This window comes from Boleophthalmus pectinirostris, unplaced genomic scaffold (assembly GCF_026225935.1).
Source record: "Boleophthalmus pectinirostris isolate CB_2022bp ecotype Guang Dong unplaced genomic scaffold, ASM2622593v1 HiC_scaffold_9, whole genome shotgun sequence".
In the NCBI taxonomy this organism is placed as follows: Eukaryota; Metazoa; Chordata; class Actinopteri; order Gobiiformes; family Gobiidae; genus Boleophthalmus; species Boleophthalmus pectinirostris.
The window spans coordinates 7,185,706-7,206,841 of record NW_026571541.1 but is presented as its reverse complement, the minus strand read 5'-3'; the positions used below and the strand labels follow the sequence as shown (position 1 = coordinate 7,206,841).

General features: G+C 39.6%; 1 protein-coding gene across 1 annotated transcript in view; it reads left to right on the top strand.

Annotated features, from left to right (window-relative positions):
• The window catches only part of LOC110167135 (endothelin-converting enzyme-like 1), a 122,192-nt gene extending 111,594 nt beyond the window's left edge, over positions 1-10,598 (top strand). The window contains exons 16-20 of the mRNA XM_055147794.1: positions 1,339-1,463; positions 4,065-4,130; positions 4,686-4,781; positions 6,399-6,475; positions 10,272-10,598. Coding sequence (XP_055003769.1) covers positions 1,339-1,463; positions 4,065-4,130; positions 4,686-4,781; positions 6,399-6,475; positions 10,272-10,371 — 464 coding nt within the window. The 3' untranslated portion in view covers positions 10,372-10,598. The remainder of the gene's footprint in view (positions 1-1,338; positions 1,464-4,064; positions 4,131-4,685; positions 4,782-6,398; positions 6,476-10,271) is intronic.
• Positions 10,599-21,136: the final 10,538 nt, after the last annotated feature.

Here is a 21,136-nt window from a genome sequence, read left to right as displayed (position 1 = left end):
AATCACAGCAGGGGTCTGGCAGATGGAGGCTTGTATGCACACACAGGAATGGTGGAACAGAGCATTTTGATATTTGCACATGTGACAGACTAATAATGCAGGATTACTCAAAAAACGTGTGAATGAAACAAAACACAACTCCAGGTTTGTTTTTGATGAAGTAACAACATTATGACATGACTTAAAGAGATCATTTTGAGTACTATAGGACCTTTAACCTCCATTGTTCATGTTTTGAGTTTAGTCATTTCTATGTTATGTTATGTTATGTTTTAACTAATAATTATATCAGAAGTGGAAAGTAACCAACATTTATATAAATTGTGTTTACTACCTCCTGAAGATCTCTTACTGATGTTATCACTTTGCTTGTAATGTTCCTCTCATATAACTTATATTTTGTATTTATTTTAGATGTTTTAATTGCTCAAAAAATCCATCCTAAAAAATGCATATATACTGGGCATATATACTGTGACTTATGTGGAGAAATGTGAAGGGGAAAAAAGCACTGAATGAATTACAATTTTTTTTTTTAAAAGAAAGAAAAATGCATCCTACTGTGAGTAAGCTCGCCTCACCACAGATCTGGCCAGTAAACTTCAAAACACCTGTTCTGTAAAGATTGATGAGGTTTTTGTTATACTGTGGAACATTACAGACAAAGAAATAACATCTCCATGGCAACAAGCAGGTGGCACACCCTCTACCAGAAAAGTTCCACAATGCAGTTTTGAAGGTGAACTTTTACTGGTGGAGGGTCCGTCACCTGCTTGTCTCCATGGAGATGTTATTGCTTTGTCTAGAATGTTCCATGGTAGAGATTAAACCTATCACAATGGAGACAACTATAGTCTACATTACAGGTCAGATCTGTGGAGAGGCGAGCCTTTTCACAGAGAGAATTATTGTATTTTTGTTCAATAAAAACACCCCTAATGAATAAATGCTAGATAGATGTGTTTAAAGTCATATCGTGGAACATTCCCGGCAAAGCAATAACACCTATGGAGACAAGCAAGTGGCACGCCTTCTACCAGAAAAATTCCACATTGCGGCTTTTAATCTGGCTACTTATTCCACTTCTGAGATTTGTCATTTACCAACACAATCTCAGCTGTTGCTTAGAGTCCACAGAGCTGCGCACGCTCCAAATTGAAAGCCATTAAAACTTCAGCAAACCAAGCAGTGCACTGGTGGCTGCTTGTATCATAATATAAGGACGCGTACCCGGCGGCTCTGTGGACTGTAAAAAGGCAGTTGCAGATTGTGTGAGCCCGTTGCTAACTCGCTGCTGCCCTCTCCTGGCCTCAGTGCTGAAATGGTTCATGTCTCCAGGGGGCCAGTACGACCGCTTTGGTAACCTGCAGCAGTGGTGGACCGAGGACTCCTACAGGCAGTTCCAGAGAAAGGCAGAGTGCATCGTTAAACTCTACGATAATTTTACCGTCTACAACCAGAAGGTGGGGCTGTGGGAGGATAGGATTTTAAAGGAACCATATTGCGCTATTTTCAGATCTGTGTTATAATGTTTCCTCATCACAAACAGACCTGGATATATGTTTTGTTTTGTTTTGTTCACATTTTTCACACACAAACCCTGTACATTTAAGATGAATTCTTCTCTCAAACAGAAAACACTCAGTTCCACCTTGTGATGTCATGTGGTAGTACAGAAAGTGCTCCAAAGTGTTTTTAAAAGTGCTTTAAACATGCTTTCACTAGAATCATTTGGATCATTTCAGCTCTAGAATTCCCAATCTTTACTGAAAAAGAGGTTAAACAAAACAAATCAAAGGTAGCTGTAAACTTGAACACTACCACTACATGACATCACAAGGTGGAACAGAGCATTTTGAGCTTTGGAGATATAGGCAGATTAATAATAAAGGATTATTCAAACATGTGTGAATGAAAAAAACACAACTCCAGGTCTGTTTTTGATGAGGGAACAACATTGTAACATGACTAAAAGCTCACAAGAGTCCATTTTGCGTAATATAAGATCTTTAACAGGCAAACCCTACATATTTAGGCGTTTAGGAGTTCTTCTCTCAAACAACACCCTGGTCCACCTTGTGATGTCATGAGGTATTACAGGAAGAGCTCCATTAAGATACGCTATAATACGATACATACCTCTTTACATGGGCCACAATACGATACATATCTCGCTAAAGTGCACTTTCAATTCAATATGATTCAATACCATATATTTCAAATCGATTTGATACAATTCATTAAAAAGTAAAGGCTAAATCATGTCCGTGATACTAAAAGTCTTTGTTAAACCACTTTTTGTGAAAAGTGAAATTGAAACACAAATATTTTAATCAACAAAACAGTGAATATGTCATATGTGTCACATAAATGAGTTTCCTTCCTCTAAACAAACAACAAAATTATAGCTCTGTAACAAAATAATTGAGTAAAATATACCAAAAAATACTCTTGGTGATATATTGATAAAGCAGCCCACGATATCGATAGTGTTTCATCACATTAAAAGGTAAGATATATCGATATTCTGATATTTTTGCATACCCCTAGTTTTTAAACTGCATACACTTTCACTAGAATCACTTGGATAACTTCAGCTCTAGATTTCTCCACATCTCTACTGATAAAAGGGTAAAAAGGCAGCTGTACACATCTGTAAACATCACAAGGTGGATCAGAGCATTTTGAGCTTTGGAGATGATGTAGACAGACTAATAATGCAGTGTTACTTAAACATGTGTGAATGAAAAAAAACACAAATTTGACAAAATACTAGTAGAAGTAGAAGAAGCTTAAAATAAACTAAATTGAAAAGGTGCTGGAAATCATTTAAAAGACCAGAAATGATCCTTGTATTTGTTCTGTCAGGTAAAAGAATGTAAAACTGTAACTTAACTTCAATTTAACTTAACAACAAAAGCAACAACAAGTCAGTAATCTTACACAAAGCTTAAATCTGCAAGCATTAAAAACATATACACTTATTCAAAGTGGTGAAGTGTCTTGCCCATGGACACAACAATAATGCTGGTAGCCTACAGGAGACTGACCATGTGTCTTCAGTTTAAACGGGCAGTGGTTTTACTCCTATATCATGAGTAACAACTCTTTAAAGGGTCCATGTTACACTGATATGGGCCCTTTAATGCTGAGTTTTTCTTTCAAATAGAAAACACTATGTTTCACCTTGTGATGTCATGTTGTAATACAGGAAGTGCTCCACTGTGTTCATAAACTCCATACACCTTCACTAGAATCATTTGGATGATTTCAGCCCTGGAACTATCAATCTCTACTGAACTAAATGCAAGAGGAGCTGTTAACTTAAAAACTACCACTGCACGACATCATAAAGTGGAACAGAACATTTTGAGCTTTGGAGACGTACGCAGACTAATAATAAAGGTTTGCTCAAACATGTGTGAATGAAACAAAACTAAACACATCTCCAGGTATGTTTTTGAGAAGGTAACAACATTATAACATTTCTTAAAGCTCACAAGAGTCATTTTTGTCAAAAGTTTTAGAACACCCTCATTTTTCCAGTAATTTATTGCAATTCACGTCATGCAAGTCCAATGAAGAGCTTGAAACGGTACAAAGGTAAGAACTGAACAGAGGTTAAAAAAAGATAAACGATACTAAACATAAGTCCAAGTGCTGCCAAAATTACCTCAGGAAAAAAGAACAAGATGGTGACGTTTGAAAACATGGAGTGTCCAGCACAGTGTCCAGACTTAAACCCCACTGAGCTGGTTTGGGATGAACTGGACTGAAGAGTGAAGCAACCTACAAGTGCCACATGTTTATGGAAACTTCTACAACAGACTTGGGAAGAACTTTCTGAAGACTATTAGATTTCTATTGTGAAAAGAACGAACCACGAGTGTCTTCAGCTGTTATATCTGCCAAAGATTCCTGTAACAAAGTTTAGAATATGTTTTGGTCAACAGTAAACAGTAAAAAACTGGAAAAAGTGTGGTGTTCTAAAACTTTTGACTGGTACTGTATAATAATGTAGTTTCTTCTTACAGTTTCATGTATTGTTGTTTTTGTGTGTCCAGGTGAACGGGCGCCTCACTTTGGGGGAAAATATCGCTGACATGGGAGGACTCAAGCTCTCCTACTATGTAAGTTTTGTGAGATTCTCATAGCTGTTAACTTTAAAACTACCACTTCATGACATCACGAGGTGGAGCAGAGCATTTAGAGCTTTGGAGATGTAGACACACTAATCATAAAGAGTTACTCAGACATGTGTGAATGAAACAAAACACAACTCCAAGTCTGTTTTTGTGGAGGTAACGTTTCTGGTGGAGAGTCCAAGATGTTATTGCTTTGTCTGGAATGTTTCACAGTATGGTATTAAACATTTCTATCTTCATGGAGACCAAATCAGACCAAGTTACAGGTCAGATCTGTGAAGAGGCGACCCCACTCAGTCAGAATGCCTGTTTTTGTAGGTACTTTTGAGCTCTAAAACCGCTGTAATTGAATAAATGTAAGGTAGAGCTGTGGAACATTCCAGGCAGAACAATGACATATCCATAGAAACAAGCAGGTGACGGACCCTCCACCAGAAAAGTTACACAGTGCACCTTTAAACCTCACGAGAGTCCCTTTTGTGTAATATGGGACCTTTAAACTAAGTATTGTGTCTGGACATGCGTTGTGTTCGATTGCAGGCCTATCAGAAGTGGGTGAGAGAGCACGGGCCAGAGAGACCCCTCCCCGGTCTGAAGTACACACACGAGCAGCTGCTGTTTATCGCGTTTGCTCAGGTACTACAAACCCCCCCGTCCTCTAAAACACACACACACCTCTGTGGTTTTCAATCTGGTTATGGGGTTTGGCCAGTGTTTCTCAAACTGTGGTGCAAGTACGGCTGTGGACTGGTGGTGAGTATGGTTACTTTGGTGGTATTTAAGAGTTTAGACCTGGGATAGTTCTTCTGACCTGGATCAGATCTGGTATAAACATGGACCTGGTTTAGACCTGTTTTGGACCTGATTTGGATCTGGTTTGGACCTGGTTTGGATCTGGTTTTGTCCTGGTTTAGATCTGGTTTAGACCTGGTTTGGACTTGGTTTAGACCTGGTTTGGACCTGGTTTAGTCCTGGTTTAGATCTGGTTTGGACCTGGTTTGGACCTGTTATAATCCTGCTTCAGACATGGCTGAGATCTGACATAATTTTATTTGGACCTGGTTTGGACCTGGTTTGGACCTGGTTTAGCCCTGATTTGAACCTGGTTTAGACCTGGTTTAGATCTGGTTTAGACCTGGTTTAGATCTGGTTTAGATCTGGTTTAGACCTGGTTTAGACCTGGTTTAGACCTGGTTTAGATCTGGTTTAGACCTGGTTTAGACCTGGTTTAAACCTGGTTTAGACCTGGTTTGGACCTGGTTTAGACCTGGTTTAGATCTGGTTTAGACCTGGTTTAGACCTGGTTTAGACCTGGTTTAGACCTGGTTTAGACCTGGTTTAGACCTGGTTTAGACCTGGTTTAGACCTGGTTTAGACCTGGTTTAGAACTGTTATAATCCTGCTTCAGACATGGCTGAGATCTGACATAATTTTAGTTTGGACCTGGTTTAGACCTGGTTTAGATCTGGTTTAGACCTGGTTTGGACCTGCTTTGGACCTGGCTGAGATCTGGTTTAGTCCTGGTATAGACCTGGTTTAGACCTTGTTTAAATCTGGTTTATACCTGGTTAAGACTTGGTTTAGACCTGGTTTAGACCTGTTATAATCCTGCTTTGGACCTTGTTTAGATCTGGTATATCCAGGTTTAAATTAGACCATAATCCTGGTTTAGATCTAGTCTACAGTACATATTTGTCCTAATTTGGATTGTAAAGTGTAAATCTGGTTTTAGTATAGTTTTAAAGGTCCACTCTGTAATTTTTCTTGTCTGGGAGACTTGGGGAGGTCACCTTCTTGTCTCGTGGAGATAAATATGTTTTTTGGTCATACTGTGAAACCTGCCAGGTAAAACAATAACATCTCCATGGAAACAGCAGGTGGCATGCTCAGAAACAGAACAGAAAAGTTTCATTGTGCACCTTTAAAATATATCATTTTGTATCATTAGTTTACAAATCACAAGGTTAAGATTGCACATACCCCACGGAGCAGATAGGATTATCCCACTTAGCTAAAAAGCACCATTACAATCCATTAAAATCCATAATTTCTTAATGGGAGAAGCTGAGGCTGAGACACACTTCGTAATACAGTGTGTAGTGAACTAATTACAGAGTAGATCCATTTGCATTTCTTTTCACTATGAGTTAAAAACACTATCATTTCGAAGACAAATGGCGTTGGGGTGTGCATTTAAATGTGTTTAATGTTAGAATTACACTTTAAATATATTTGTTTTTTGTTTTTGGTCAGAACTGGTGCATGAAGAGGAGATCTCAGTCCATTTATTTACAGCTTCTGACGGACAAGCACGCCCCAGAACACTACAGGTGAGACACATTTATGTATGACCTCTGTCGGGAGTAACGTGTTATAAAAGGAACAAATTACTGTAATCCATTCCTTTTTGTTGTAACGCAGTAATGTAAGGCTTGTTACAGCGCTTATACAATGAAATGGTAGGTTTTTTGTTTTCCTTCATACAAATTCTCTAAAATCACTGCAATATCAGCAGCGATGAAATGCCAGAGGTGTGCCCGCATAGACCGTCGGGTAACTGCGGGCAAAAGGACCGGTGCAGAGCTCTCGCTCCATGGAACTAATCACAGCTGAGACCCAATCGCTCTTTGCGGAGACACTGCTCCATGAGCTCGGTGTTCTCTCTAGATTCCAAGTCCTAATCCAAGATTAAGTCCTGGTTTAGTCATGGTTTGGTCCTGGTTCAGTTCTGGTTCAGTCCTGGTTCCATCCTGGTTCCATCCTGGTTTAGGCCTGGTTTAGTCCTGTTTCAGTCCTCCTGGTTCAGTCCTGGTTCAGTCCTGGTTCAGTCCTGGTTCAGTCCTGGTTCAGTCCTGGTTCAGTCCTGGTTTAGTCCTGGTTCAGTCCTCCTGGTTCAGTCCTCCTGGTTCAGTCCTGGTTCAGTCCTGGTTCAGTCCTGGTTTAGTCCTGGTTCAGTCCTCCTGGTTCAGTCCTGGTTCAGTCCTGGTTTAGTCCTGGTTCAGTCCTGGTTCAGTCCTGGTTTAGTCCTGGTTCAGTCCATATATGGTGCAAAAGTTATTTTACAGTTATTTTGGTGAGAGTAACTTAAAAGTGCTGCAGTAGTTGTGTAATGTCTCACATTTTAAATGCAGTAATACTGTAATGTAACAAATTAGTTTGAAATAACAGTAACGAGTAATAAATAACACATTACAGTTTTGAAGTAACTTGCCCAACAGTGCCTATGACAATATGAGTACTACAGTATATCTACTGTTTTATGTCATAATAATTATTTTTGGATCAGTATTTGTCATATTTCTTTGTATAAGTGAGGATATTTTTCTCTTTTTTTGTGCAGAACATAAATATTTGAGATTCCTGAGGGTTGAATAATTTACATCTCATACATTTAGAGTTTCATTGCGTTATTTCAGGTCAGGTTTTGAAAAGTATTAGCCTCATTTAAACTGCTTCACTCCTAAGTCCATCAACAGACTCAGAACTGTTTTTTAAGGTGTTCAAGGTCTCAGTCACAGTCTGGCATTAAACCTTTATATTATTATGGAGACTAAACGAGACAAAGTTCAGGTCAGATCTGTGGAGAGGTGACCCCGCTCACAGTCAGAAGGTTGTTTTGACCTGGTTTAGACCTGTTACAATCCTGCTTCAGACCTGTGTGAGATCTGGTATAATCATAGTTTAGACCTGGTTTAGACCTGGTTTAGGCCTGGTTTAGACCTGGTTTAGACCTGTTTTAATCCTGCTCCGGACCTGGCTGAGATCTGGTATCATAAGGAGACTAAACAAGACCAAGTCCAGGTCAGATCTGTGGAGAGGCGACCCCACTCACAGTCAGAAGGTTGTTTAGACGTGGTTTAGACCTGTTATAATCCTGTTTCGAACCTGGCTGAGATCTGATATTCTCATGATTTGGATCTGGTTTGGGCCTGATTAAGACCTGTTTAGACCTGTTATAATCCTGCTTCAGACCTGGTTGAGATCTGGTATCATAAGGAGACTAAACGAGACCAAGTCCAGGTCAGATCTGTGGAGAGGCGACCCTGCCCACAGTCAGAATGTTGTTTTGACCTGGTTTAGACCTGTTATAATCCTGCTTCGGAACTGTCTGAGATCTGGTATAATCATGGTTTGGACCTGGTTTGGACCTGGTTTGGACCTTTGGATCTGGTTTAGACTTGGTTTAGACCTGGTGTAGACCTGGTTTAGACCTGTTATAATCTTGCTTCGGACCTGTCTGAGATCTGTTGTTTTTCAAGGTATTTTTGAGCAATAAAACCACCTGTAGTTGAAAAAATGTAAGGTAGAGCTGTTTAATGTCACACTGTGGAACATTCCTGGAGCTGTAACATATCCATAGAAACAAGCAGGTGACGGACTCCAACTAAAAAGTCACATAGTGCACCTATAAACTTCAAACTTACATAATCTTCCATTTGCTCAAACATGTTCTGAGATCTATAAAAAGACAACTTTACATAAAAAATGAGCTGTTTGGTCCAAAATCTCTGAGCTTTTTCCATCAGTGCTGTCAGAGATGAGGCAGAATGAGATCTGAGCTCAGAGACAAGAAACTAGTTTGTGGAAGTTTGTGCTTTGTCTGTATGTAAAACTTTTAGTAAGAATTTTATGTCATGTTTAATAATTGAAAGCCCAGATCTCTTGAGAGGCAGCAGCGCTCGCCATAAGAATGCTGCTTTTCAAGATATTTTTAGCAGTAATAATAATAAAAATGTAATTGAACAACTCCAAGATAAATAGCCAATCCAATCCAGTCCAACTTTATTTGTATAGCACATTTTACCAACACAAAATCTCCAAAGTGCTGCACAGAGTAGCACAAAATAAATGGATATATTAAATAAAATAAAGCATAAAATAAATAAATAAATAAATAAATAAGCAAGCACTGTTGGGCAAGTTACTTCAAAACTGTAATATGTTATTTATTACTTGTTACTGTCATTTCAAAGTAATTTGTTACATTACACGATGACTTCATTACTTTTCAGTTACTCTCACCAAAATAACTGTGCCAAGATGCCCAACTTTTGTGCCATATATGGACTGAACCAGGATTAAACCACAACTGAACCAGAGCTGAACCAGGTCTAAACCAGGACTGAACCAAGGACTGAACCAGGACTGAACCAGGACTGAAACCAGGACTGAACCAAGGACTGAAACCAGGACTGACCAGGACTGAACCAGAACCAGGACTGAACCAGGACTGAACCAAGGACTGAACCAAGGACTGAACCAGGACTGAACAGAGGACTGAACCCGGACTGAACCAGGACTGAACCAGGTCTAAACCAGGACTGAACCAAGGACTGAACCAGGACTGAACCAGGTCTAAACCAGGAACCAGGACTGAACCAGGACTGAACCAGGTCTGAAACCAGGACTGAACCAGGACTGAACCAGAAACCAGGACTGAACCAGGACTTGAACCAGGTCTAAACCAGAGCTGAACCAGCTGGACTAGCGAACTTTGTACTGAAAAAAACGAAAAAGCCACCACTTCAATCCAGGTTAAAAAAAAGCTTTGTAACACACATCACTGACATTTGTACCGAGTCAAATATTACATTCTTTCCCCTGTAATGCCTTACGTTACTACATTACAGCAAAAATCTATGGATTACAGTAATTTGTTACTTTTATAATGTGTTACTCCCAACACTGAAAATGAACGTGGAGCCAGTGCAATGAGGATAAAATAGATGTGATGTGTTCTCTATGATGTATGCCGGTTAAAAAACATGCTGCAGAATTTTGAATACATGTAGAGATAAAAACATGGATCACCTGCTGCAAATCACTTAAAGATAAAACCGATTTGAGTCTGGACAAAAGCTGCAGGTGATAAAAACTGGATTTAATCACTGCATTTATCTGCTTGTCAAACTTAAAATCTTCATCAACAACGCTGTAGGTTTAGTATATTGTTGAAACGAGCTCATGTCAAACTGAAATAAGATTAATGCCACACTGTGAAACATTCCAGGCAAACAAATGACATCCCAGTGGAGAAAAACAGGTTGCACACCCTCCTGAAAAGTGACATACTGCACCTTCAAGTGATTCAGGCTCATTAAAAGAGTTTCTTGTGTCTTCTTGCAGAGTGATCGGCAGCGTGTCCCAGTTCGATGAGTTTTCCAGAGTTTTCCACTGTCCCAAAGGCTCCCCCATGAACCCCCCCGAGAAGTGCTCCGTGTGGTGACAGCAGAACTCAACCAGGACTAACCCAGGACCGGGCCAGGATCAAGAAAACTGAACCAGGAGGATCAACGAAACCAGACTAGATCATCATTGTTCCCAAAGCTCGCCAAGTCCAGAGCTGCAACAGAATTTAACCGGGACTAAACACGGACCAGATAAAGACCTCTCAAAATCCAGACCTAGACTCGAGACCTGTCTGGGACCTCAAACACTAGACCAGGACTGCCAAAACCCGACCAGGATCTTGGACTTGGACCCATCTTGTCCCCTTCATGTGGATCTCACTCTCTTCAAATCCCTGTAATGACTGTAGAGCGCTTTCATGTACATACCTCGTATCCATCTTATTCTATATATTTTTCTACATTTTCTTTTATTTTGAAATCATCTATTTTTGTATCGTAGCAACAGATATATCACATACGAGCAGATATATGTTACTTTTACTTTATTGTTTGTCCTCATTTTCAATATTTTACAGTTCAATAAGTGAGGGGAAAGTGCAGTTTTAGTAGCTCAGTTGAGAGCGTAAAGAATTATACAATAGCTGTTTTTATTTTCAACATTATATTTTGCATTGGGGTTGTCAAAAATATCGAAAATCAGATACTAATCAATACTAGAATTAGTATCAAAACCAAATACTCATTGATACTAAAAATATCCCTGGATATATAATAATATACCTGGAGTTATGTTTAGTTTTGTTAACACGTTTAAGGCACAGATCTTTCATATTAAGGCTTCTTAGTTCTTTTATCAATCTCAGTTCTACCTTGTGATGTCATGTGGTAATACAGGAAGTGCTCCACTGTGCTTTTAAACTTCATACACCTTCATTAGAATCATTCTGGATCATATCGGTCCTGGAATCTCAATCTCTACTCTGGATATCAGATGAACGTTTGTTTAAAAAAAAGACTTGAAAACTGCCGCTTCATGACATCACAAGGTGGAACAGACTAATCATAAAATGTTACTCAAACAGGACTTCTGGAGTAAACATCAGGAGTAAACCTGGTCTAAACCAGAACTAAACCTGGACTAAACCAGGTCTAACTCAGAACTAAACTAGGACTCAACCAGGTCTAACCCAGATATAAAGCAGGGCTGGACCAGGTCTAACCCAAAACTAAATCCAGACTACACCAGGTCTAACCCAAAACTAACCCAGGACTAAACCAGATCTAACCCAGAACTAAAGCAGGGCTGCACCAGGTCTATCCCAGAATTAAACTAGAACTAAACGAGGTCTTACTTTGAACTAAACCCGGAAAAAAACTATTTCTAATCCAGAACTAAAACAGGACTCAACCAGGTCTAACTCAGAACTAAACCAGGTCTAACCCAGAACTAAGATAGAACTAAACCTGGTCCAACCGAGAACTAAAGCAGGACTGAACCAGGTCAAACCTAAAACTAAACCATGACTAAACCAGGGTTTACCCAGAACTAAACCAGGACTGAACCAGGTCTATTTCAAAACTAAAGCAGGACTGAACCACGTTAAACCAGAAGTAAACCAAGGCTGAACCAGGTCTATCCCAGAACTAAAGCAGGTCTAATCCAGAACTAAGGCAGGACTCAACCAGGTCTAACTCAGAACTAAACTAGGACTAAACCAGGAACTACCCTGAACTAAACCAGGACTGAGGCACGTCAAACCAGAAGTTAAAACTAAGGCTCAACCAGGTTTGACCCAGAACTAAGATTTGACTAAACCTGGTCTCACCCAGAACTAAACCAGGTCTAACTCAGAACTAAACCAGGACTAAACCAGGGTTTACCCAGAACTAAACTGGGACTGAACCAGGTCTATTTCAGAACTAAAGCAAAACTGAACTACGTCAAACCAGATGTAAACCAAGGCTGAACCATGTCTGATCCAGAACTAAGATAGGACTAAACCAGGTCTAACCCAGAACTAAAGCAGGACTGGACCAGGTCTAACCCCGAATTAAAGCAATTCTTACCCAGAACTAAACCAGGACAAAAAAACTAGGTCTTACTTTGAACTAAACCAGCACTAAACCAGGTCTTACCCAGAACTAAACCAAGATTGAACCAGGTTTATTTCAGAAAAACAAACTAAACAAGGACTAAACCAGTTCAAACCTGAAGTAAACCAAGGCTGAACCAGGTCTGACCCAGAACTAAGATAGGACTAAACCTGGTATAATCCAGAACTAAAACAGGACTGAACCAGGTCTAACCTAGAACTAAAGTAATATTATTTTGTGCTGACAATTACACAATATCGTCTAAAAAAGAACCTTTTTATTATCATGGTGGTATCAAAATCAGTATCATGTATCGAATAATTTCTCAGTATCGAAATCCAGTTTGAAATTTCAATATTGCAACAACCCTACTTTGCACTGAGCTACCAAAACAAACCACAGTCACCTAATTTACACATTCCCCACTTATCATATAAATATAAAAATGATATGCAGTTCTATGCCACCTCGGGGCGATGACAGTGAATGAACTTTGGCTCGGTAGTGTCGTGTGTGGTGCCTGCCAAAACGTGGAATTTCTTTTCTATAATTCCTTGTTGGGAGTTTGATCCGTGTCGCGGTGTCGCCCTCTTGTGGCCAATGACCAGAAAAACGGTCCTGACTGTTGTACTGTTTGCCTGCAAATTGGTCTCTTGTAACTGTGAGTGTTTGTACAATTTTTAAGACATTTTTTAAACATGGAGGTGGTTGTTTCTCAGGATTTGTAGCACCAAAAGGAAGATGTTGAAGTATTGTCTATACATGCAACAACCAAACAAGCGTGTGTAGAAGAAGAAAGTTGAACTACGGTGGCTGCTAAGGGACATTTTCTCTAAAGATTAACTGAATGATATACAGATAAGTCAGTGTAATCTTGCCAATATGTATATACAAACCTATATAATTCACCAATTAGCCATAACATTAAGACCACACAGTTAATATGCATTTCCATACAGATCTGCAAACCAACACAGGTCTATAGTGTAAAAACTGCAACATAAATTTAAAGTTTTATACTCGTTTCACCATTTGCAAAGCGTTTACTAATCAATTATTACAGACGGAGAAACTATACAAACATACTTCAACTAACATGCTGGTTTAAGGATGAAAAAAAGCAAAGAAAACTGAAAAAGCGTTGACTTTTTATGAATCACTGAGCAAACCACTAAACTGTGTATCTGAGAAATAACTTATATTTTTTTGCTCTGAATCTGTATTTGAAAGACGAAGAAATTTGTTCCAGACCCTTCCGTATTCAGATTGAAAGTGGACGGGTTGGTTTGCCAATTGGCTCATTTTTCTCGACAGACATGATCGACAACTGAAAAACCAAAGACAGGAGTAACTCTGACACTGGCCGCTTCAGAGATGGACACTTAAAGGTGCGTTGTGTAACTTTTCTGGTGGCGGATCGGTCGAACGCTTTTCTCTGTGGAGATGTTATCGCTTTGTCTGGATGTTTCACAGTATGGGAATAAATTTTTCTATCTTCATGGACATCAAGTTACATCAAGTTACAGGTTAGATCTGTGGAGATCTGTCAGAATGCTTGTTTTTTGAGGTATTTTTGAGCTATAAAACCATCTGTAATTGAATAAACGTATCGACATATCCATAGAAACAAGCAGGTGACTGATCCTAACCAAAAAGTTGAACAGTGTACTTTTCAATATGTTAGTTTTTTATACATATATGTACATTATAAAGGACACTTTTGCCTTATATTCCATCAACAATACAAGTAGGTAGTAGTAGTAGTAGTACAATATGTGTGCTATAAGTAATTTCATGTATAAGTGGATGTGATTGGATTATCCTAAAATTCCAGACCTTCCTGTATTCAATTTGAAAGTAAAGGGACTGGTTTGCCAGGTTGGCTGTTTCCAACTGGCTCATTCTTTTCAGTAGATGTGATTGACAAGTGAGGAACCAAAGACAGGAGCAGATGAGCAAAACACACCAACAGAACTGCAGTTTACATGTATTCTTCTTCAGTCAGTCAAATTCTTACCAGTTCTTCCATTTCAAAGGTGCACTGTGTAACTTTTTGTTTGGAGGTGCAGCGTCGGCAGTGATGCTCTCGATTTACCGCTCAGTCTACATTCCTCCCCTCACCTATGGTCATGAGCTTTGGGTTATCACCAAATCGTGGATACAAGTGGTCAAAATGAATTTCCTTCACAGAGTGGCTGGGTGCTCCCTTAGAGATAGGGTGAGGAGCTCAGACATACAGGAGGAGCTCGGAGTAGAGCTGCTTCTCCTCCATATCGACAAGAGAGAGCTGAGTTCTGGATGTCTCCCTTGGGAGATGTTCCGGGCATGTCCCACTGGGAGGAGGCCCTGAGGAACACCCAGGACACACTGGAGGACTATGTCTCTCGGCTGGCCTGGGAACACCTTGGGGTCCCCCTGGAGGAGCTGGAGGAAGTGTCCGGGGTGAAGAAATGGAGGATAATTACAGGTAGTTTTAAAGCTCAAAAATACTTAAAAAAAAAAAACAAAAAACATCATTCTAATTGTGAGCAGGGTCACCTCTCCACAGATCTGACCTTGTGATTTGGTCTGGTGAAGATAGAACGTTTTAATACCATACTGTGAAACATTCCAGACAAAGCACCAGAAAGTTACACAATGCAGCTTTAATTCTACCATTCTATCCCCTCTTTGCCTTATACTAACAGGTGTCGTACTGAAGAGGAGATTTCTAGTCTCAGTGGTCGTAATGTTTTGGCTGACGGTGAACGGTGAATATTTGTACACAGTGTTAAAATACTTTTGTACAGATGTGAAAAGTCTTTGTACAGTGCAGAGTCTATCAGATGTTATGGTTGTACAATGATTTCACTGAGCTGCATGTTACCACAAACTCTCTCTTTCTCTCACTTCTCTCCTCTGTCGGTCAGTGGATATGTCAACAATAAAAACTACGGATCACTGTGTGCACTTGTTTTGATTTCAGACTCACTTCAGAGGTCCTATATAACACAAAACTCACTCTTTCAAGCTTGAAGTCATGTTAGAATCTTGTTACTTTTTCAAAAACAAATGGAGTTGTGTTTTGCTTCATTCACACATGTTTGAGTAATCCTGGTTTATTAGTCTGTTTACATCTCCAAACACAAAATGTTCCACCTTGTGATGTCATGTAGTGGTAGTTTCCACATTAAAAGCTATGTTTTACCTTTAGTTTGTTGGAGAAAGGTTAGGTTAGGTTACTTTATTCGTACCCTTTAGGTAAATTTGTTTTGCAGATTTGAGAGGCAGGTCCTACGTCACACATTTCATTCATCCACATCATCATCAATAAACACACATAAAACACAGTTACAAAATAAAGTGTTACAGTGATCCAGAATGGTTTGTTCCATCAACAATTAGTAAAATTCATTCATCACGCTTGACTAAAACACAATAAATATTAAATATATAAAAAAACACACGATTTTTCCAAGACATCATACTAAAATTGATAGATAAATAGATTACAATTTATTCATAAGTGTGATAGCGGCTGGAATGAAGCTCATTTTATAATGGTTCGTTCTAGGAAAGGAAATTCTAGCTCTGAAATTATCCAAATGATTGTATTGAAAGCGTGTGGAGTTTAAAAACACACTGGAGCACTTCCTGTATTACCACATGAAATCACAAGGTGGAACAGAGTGTTTTCTGTTTGAGACAAGATTTCAGCCTAAATATGCAGGGTTTGCTGTTAAGCATGTGTGAATGAAACAAAACACAACTCTCACAACCCAGGTATGTTTTTGACGAGGAAACATTATAACATTGATCAGAAAATAGCGTAATATGGGTTCTTTATTTACAAAAATGTAACTGGACTTATAAATAAAATATTTGCTGTAAAAGGAGGGTTTCAGTCATGTTATCACAATGATACACAATTTCAGGTGGAGGGCAGGAAGTGAAGACAAGCATGCACAGCTATGGAGAATACAAATATGGAGAAGAGTTCTTATTGTAAGGATTTAGAACCAGTAGCAAGGCAAAGGTACGAGCAGTTAGTTGACAAATATATTGGACGTGATCTTATAAAAATTTGTGAATTTTCGACCAAAGTAAAAGATTTGCTGACAATCAAGGCAGTGGATATCACAAACTACCTAGATCTCCAGACATCGTTCTACACGAGACAACAGATGAAGGCGTACAAAAGTTTGGAGGCATATACAGTATTTTCTGGGCTATTAGATAAGCCTCTAACAACATCAAAAAACGGCCATGCGCCCCACAATCCAGAGCGCCCCATACACGAATCCAATCGGGTGTCCCAGTACGACTTCAGTAAACTACAAAGCCGCACCACCCGCAGCGCACGCAAACACACACGGAGCAGACAGCGACCGCACAGCGACAAACACCCACAGACACACTCATCACTCCACGCCGACGAGGAACGGAACGGAGGAACAAACCGAAAAAGCGAGTCCAATGTGCCACTCTGAGCCACAACTGAACAACTGAGTCACTGCGAACACGCCAACAATCCAGCGATCCCAGACAGCACCTCCCTACACGCCACAACTGAACAAAGCCCAGAGTCACCGTGAACGCACCAAATAAAGTCCCATTGACCCATCACACTGTTGTGTTTCCTTTAAAGTCCAGTGCGGTTTATTTGTGAAAAAAGTTCGAAAATAGAATATTTAATGATAATGATTTGATGATGATAATCTAGAGCGCCTAATAGCCCGTAAAATATGGTAACTTTTTTTGTAAGTGGATGGGTCCACAACCTTGGTGCAAAACCTCTACGTGATGATTATTGTTTGGTCTTCGCCAGGGCAAATGTGTATAGACCGTTATGGAAAAAACTGCAGTGTATTGGCAGTAACCTATCTTTCCAAACTATTTAATGTCAACAAACGTCATTAACCGTTAGTCATTAATGATTTGCAGATTCTATTCCTCCCGACCGTAAACATAGGTTTGTAATCCACTTTTTACTGTGTTGTTCTGTCAACTTTTTCCATTTCTGACCTTTGTGGACGACTATCTTCAGTACTCTAAAAAAAATGTTTCCTTCTCTCAGTTTGAACGATTGGCACAGCCGTAAACTACACAACACATAGGCATTTTCCAGACAAATAGGTAACAGTGTTTCACGAACTTCCTCCAGTCAGTTCACTTCCTGCCCTCCGTCTGATTTCGCGCGCTGACAAATGTAGCCCTGTGACGTCACGTGAAGCCCAGCTATTGTGAAATAAATGAACTCACTCTCCTTGGAAAATACAGCACGACAGGTAGTTCACTTTGACTGACATGGAACGCTAAGCTCCACCCTCGGATGAAATGCGAAGAATTCAAAATGCGAAGAAGAAATTCCACAAGCACATAACATTCTGCTTTGATAACTGAGTAACATTTGAGTGAAGTTTTGCTGTACAGAGTTGGACTAAGCGGTGTTTTGGCCTGTCCCCAGAATTCATTGTTTGCGGATTGGAAAATAACCTCGTATACATTTTCATAAATACATAATGAACTTTTTATAATGAGCTCACCAGATGCAGACTGTAGTCAACAATGATCTTAATGAGAAAAGTGATTTACAGACTCTAACAGGCGAACTCCATTAACACCTCAAAACCTTTACTATTCTTTTCGTTTTGCATTCGTGTTATACTTATCCAAGTTCACATATGAGCAGTGGTGCAACGTAACAAAGTCAAATGAGTTCGCTACTGTATTTAAAGGTGCACTGTGTAACTTTTCTGAAGGAGGATCTGGCATCTGCTTGTCTCCATGGTGATGTTATTGCTTTACCCTACCAGAATGGAATTAAACAAATATATCTTGTGTTTATTCTATTACAGGTGTTTTTATTTCTCAAAACTACTGTAAAAACATGTATTTTTACTGTGAGCGTGCCCACATCTCCACAGATCTGACCTGTAACTTTTTCTAGTGATGTGGCCAAGTTTATCGCCATGGAGACTACTACTACTACTACCACTATTACTATTACTACTACTACTACTACTACTACACTAACTTCTACTACTGCTACTACTACTACAACAACTACTGCTAAGACTACCACTACTAACTACTACTTCTGCTACTACAACTAATACAGTTACCCACTTCTCCACAGATCTGACCTTGTAACTTTGTCTAATGATGTGGCCATGGAGATTACTACTACTACTACTACTACTATAAGTACTATAACTACTAGGCTACTACTGCTACTACTACAACAAGTACTATTAAGACTACTACTACTAACTACGACTTTTGCTACTACAACTACTACCACTACTCAGCGAGAGGTGTGCAACTAACAACTTGGCACTAAACATCACCAAGACTTAGGAACTTATTCTGGACTTTCGGCGGCACAGAGCCACCCCTGCCCCCCTGTACATCAACGACCAAAGTGTGGAGAGAGTGGAGACCTTCAAATTTCTTGGGGTTCACATCTCTGCGGATCTCTCCTGGTCAGTCAACACCTCAGTACTGGTCAAAACGGCCCAGCAGAGGCTGCACTTCCTGAGGGTGCTCAGGAAGGAGCAACTAAACACAAGTCTGCTGGTGACCTTCTATCGTTCCACCATTGAGAGCCTGCTGACCTCTGCTGTGACAGTGTGGCTCTCGCTGCACAGAGGCTGACAGGAAGCGTCTGCAGAGGGTGACCAACACTGCACAGGACATTATTGGCTGCTCTCTGTCTTCCTTAACCACGTTATACAACTCCCACTGTCTCAGCAGAGCGAGGAACATCACTGAAGACAATACACACTCTGGATTCCACCTGTTCAACCTGTTGCCTTCTGACAGACACTTCAGGTCCATTCCAGCCAGGACAAACAGACTCAGGGACAGCGTCTTCCCCAAAGCTGTCACCATAATGAATCATCATTACACTGAGAACTGTTAATTCATTTTATTTATTATTAATTCTTGCACTTTGACAGAGCAGCTCTGAATTTCATTATATTGTATAATGACAATAAAGGCTTTCTATTCTAGACATTCTATTACTACTGCTATGTTCCACAGTATTAAACAAACAAGTCTTGTGTTTAATCAATTACAGGCGTTTTTATTTCTCAAAACTACAAACTACTGCAAAAATATGCATTTTAACTGTGAGCATGCCCACTTCTCCACAGATTTGACCTGTAACTTGGTCTAGTGATGTGGCTAAGCTTGTCGCCATATACTGTGGAAAATTCCCCCCCAAAAAACGTCTACGTGGAGTCAAGCAGGTGGTGGACTATGGCGTAAGAAACCTTTCAGAAACATTTATGTGTATAGGATAGAAATCTGTGCATATTTGGGAAATCCATATTTGTCTGTAGTTGAGCATAAAATAAATATTCATAAACTCTTGAATGAGTCCAGTCATACATAAAATATATTGTGTATATTTTTTCCATCAGACTACAAACTGAAGTTACAACATCAAGAATTACAATCACAAAATGAAAATTTACGATTGCACTTTCTTCAGGACAAATACAAATTCGCAGACACAACTTTACTGTCAGAAATACATCATCACTTCACTGGCATTGTTTATTGAGCAGAAGAAACATCCATCGAGATGCTGGACTTTCACGCAGCATACAGACTGAACCAGGACTAAATCAGGACTGAACTAGGACTAAAACAGAACTAAACCGGGAGTAAACTAAAACTAAACCAGAACTGAACCAGAACTGAGTGTTGGGGTGGGCCCGGAGGTGCGCCCACATAGACCGTTGGGTGACCACAGGAGAAAGAGCGCAGAGCTTCACGTTCCGCTGAGCTAAGCGCAGCCGTCACCCGACTGCGCATTGCAGCACCCTGCTCCATGGGCTCAGGGTCCCATCTCTCTCTCTCAAGTCCAAGATTAGTCCTGGTTTAGTCCTGGTGTAGTCCTGGTTTACACCTGATTTAGACCTGGTTTAGTCCTGGTGTAGTTCTGATGTAGTCCTGATTTAGACCTGGTTTAGTCCTGGTGTAGTTCTGATGTAGTCCTGATTTAGACTTGGTTTAGTCCTGATTTAGACTTGGTTTAGACTTGGTTTAGACCTGGTTTAGACCTGGTTTAGACCTGTTTTAGACCTGAAACAGAAACATAGGTCCACCTGAAAGATGTATGTATTTCACAGTTTGGCCTCTTAAATTGTGACATTGTCTTAATTTTTTGTGCCATTCATTTCTATAGGAATCACTTGACTTTCAATTTTCTGGCAACGCTAGAAATCAAAATGGCCGACTTATTTCAAAAGTTTTAGCTAAAATTCTTTTTATGCTTTTTAGCTAAAATTCTATTTTATGGGTGATTTAAAAACTAAATTAAACATTTTATGATTTTTCTAGCGAGAAATATGTGATTATATTTTCATATATTTAAACACTGATTTTACACAAGCTTAATTATCGAGTTTGATCGATGAATTGTGGAAGGCCGAAAGAAATCTGTTTTACTGTTACAGATAACTTCAGCGTTCATGTTGCACTAACATTGCGTGGAAAGATGTATCTTAAAAACGAAATCTACTGCTATTTACTTACTGAATTAGACCATAATAGTAATTATAACAGGCACTTAAACCACTGGCAACTCGCAAGCTTTATTTAACGAGTCTAATTAATGAATAGGCACGTCTAAATTGTGTTACTGATACAGTTATCACCACATTGACACGGAGAAGCTGTTGGTGTGTTGGTGTGTTGGCAAATGAGAAAAGGAGGCAGGGATCAATTTCACTGATGGTGATTGGGTAAATATCTGTAAAGCCACTGTAAAAA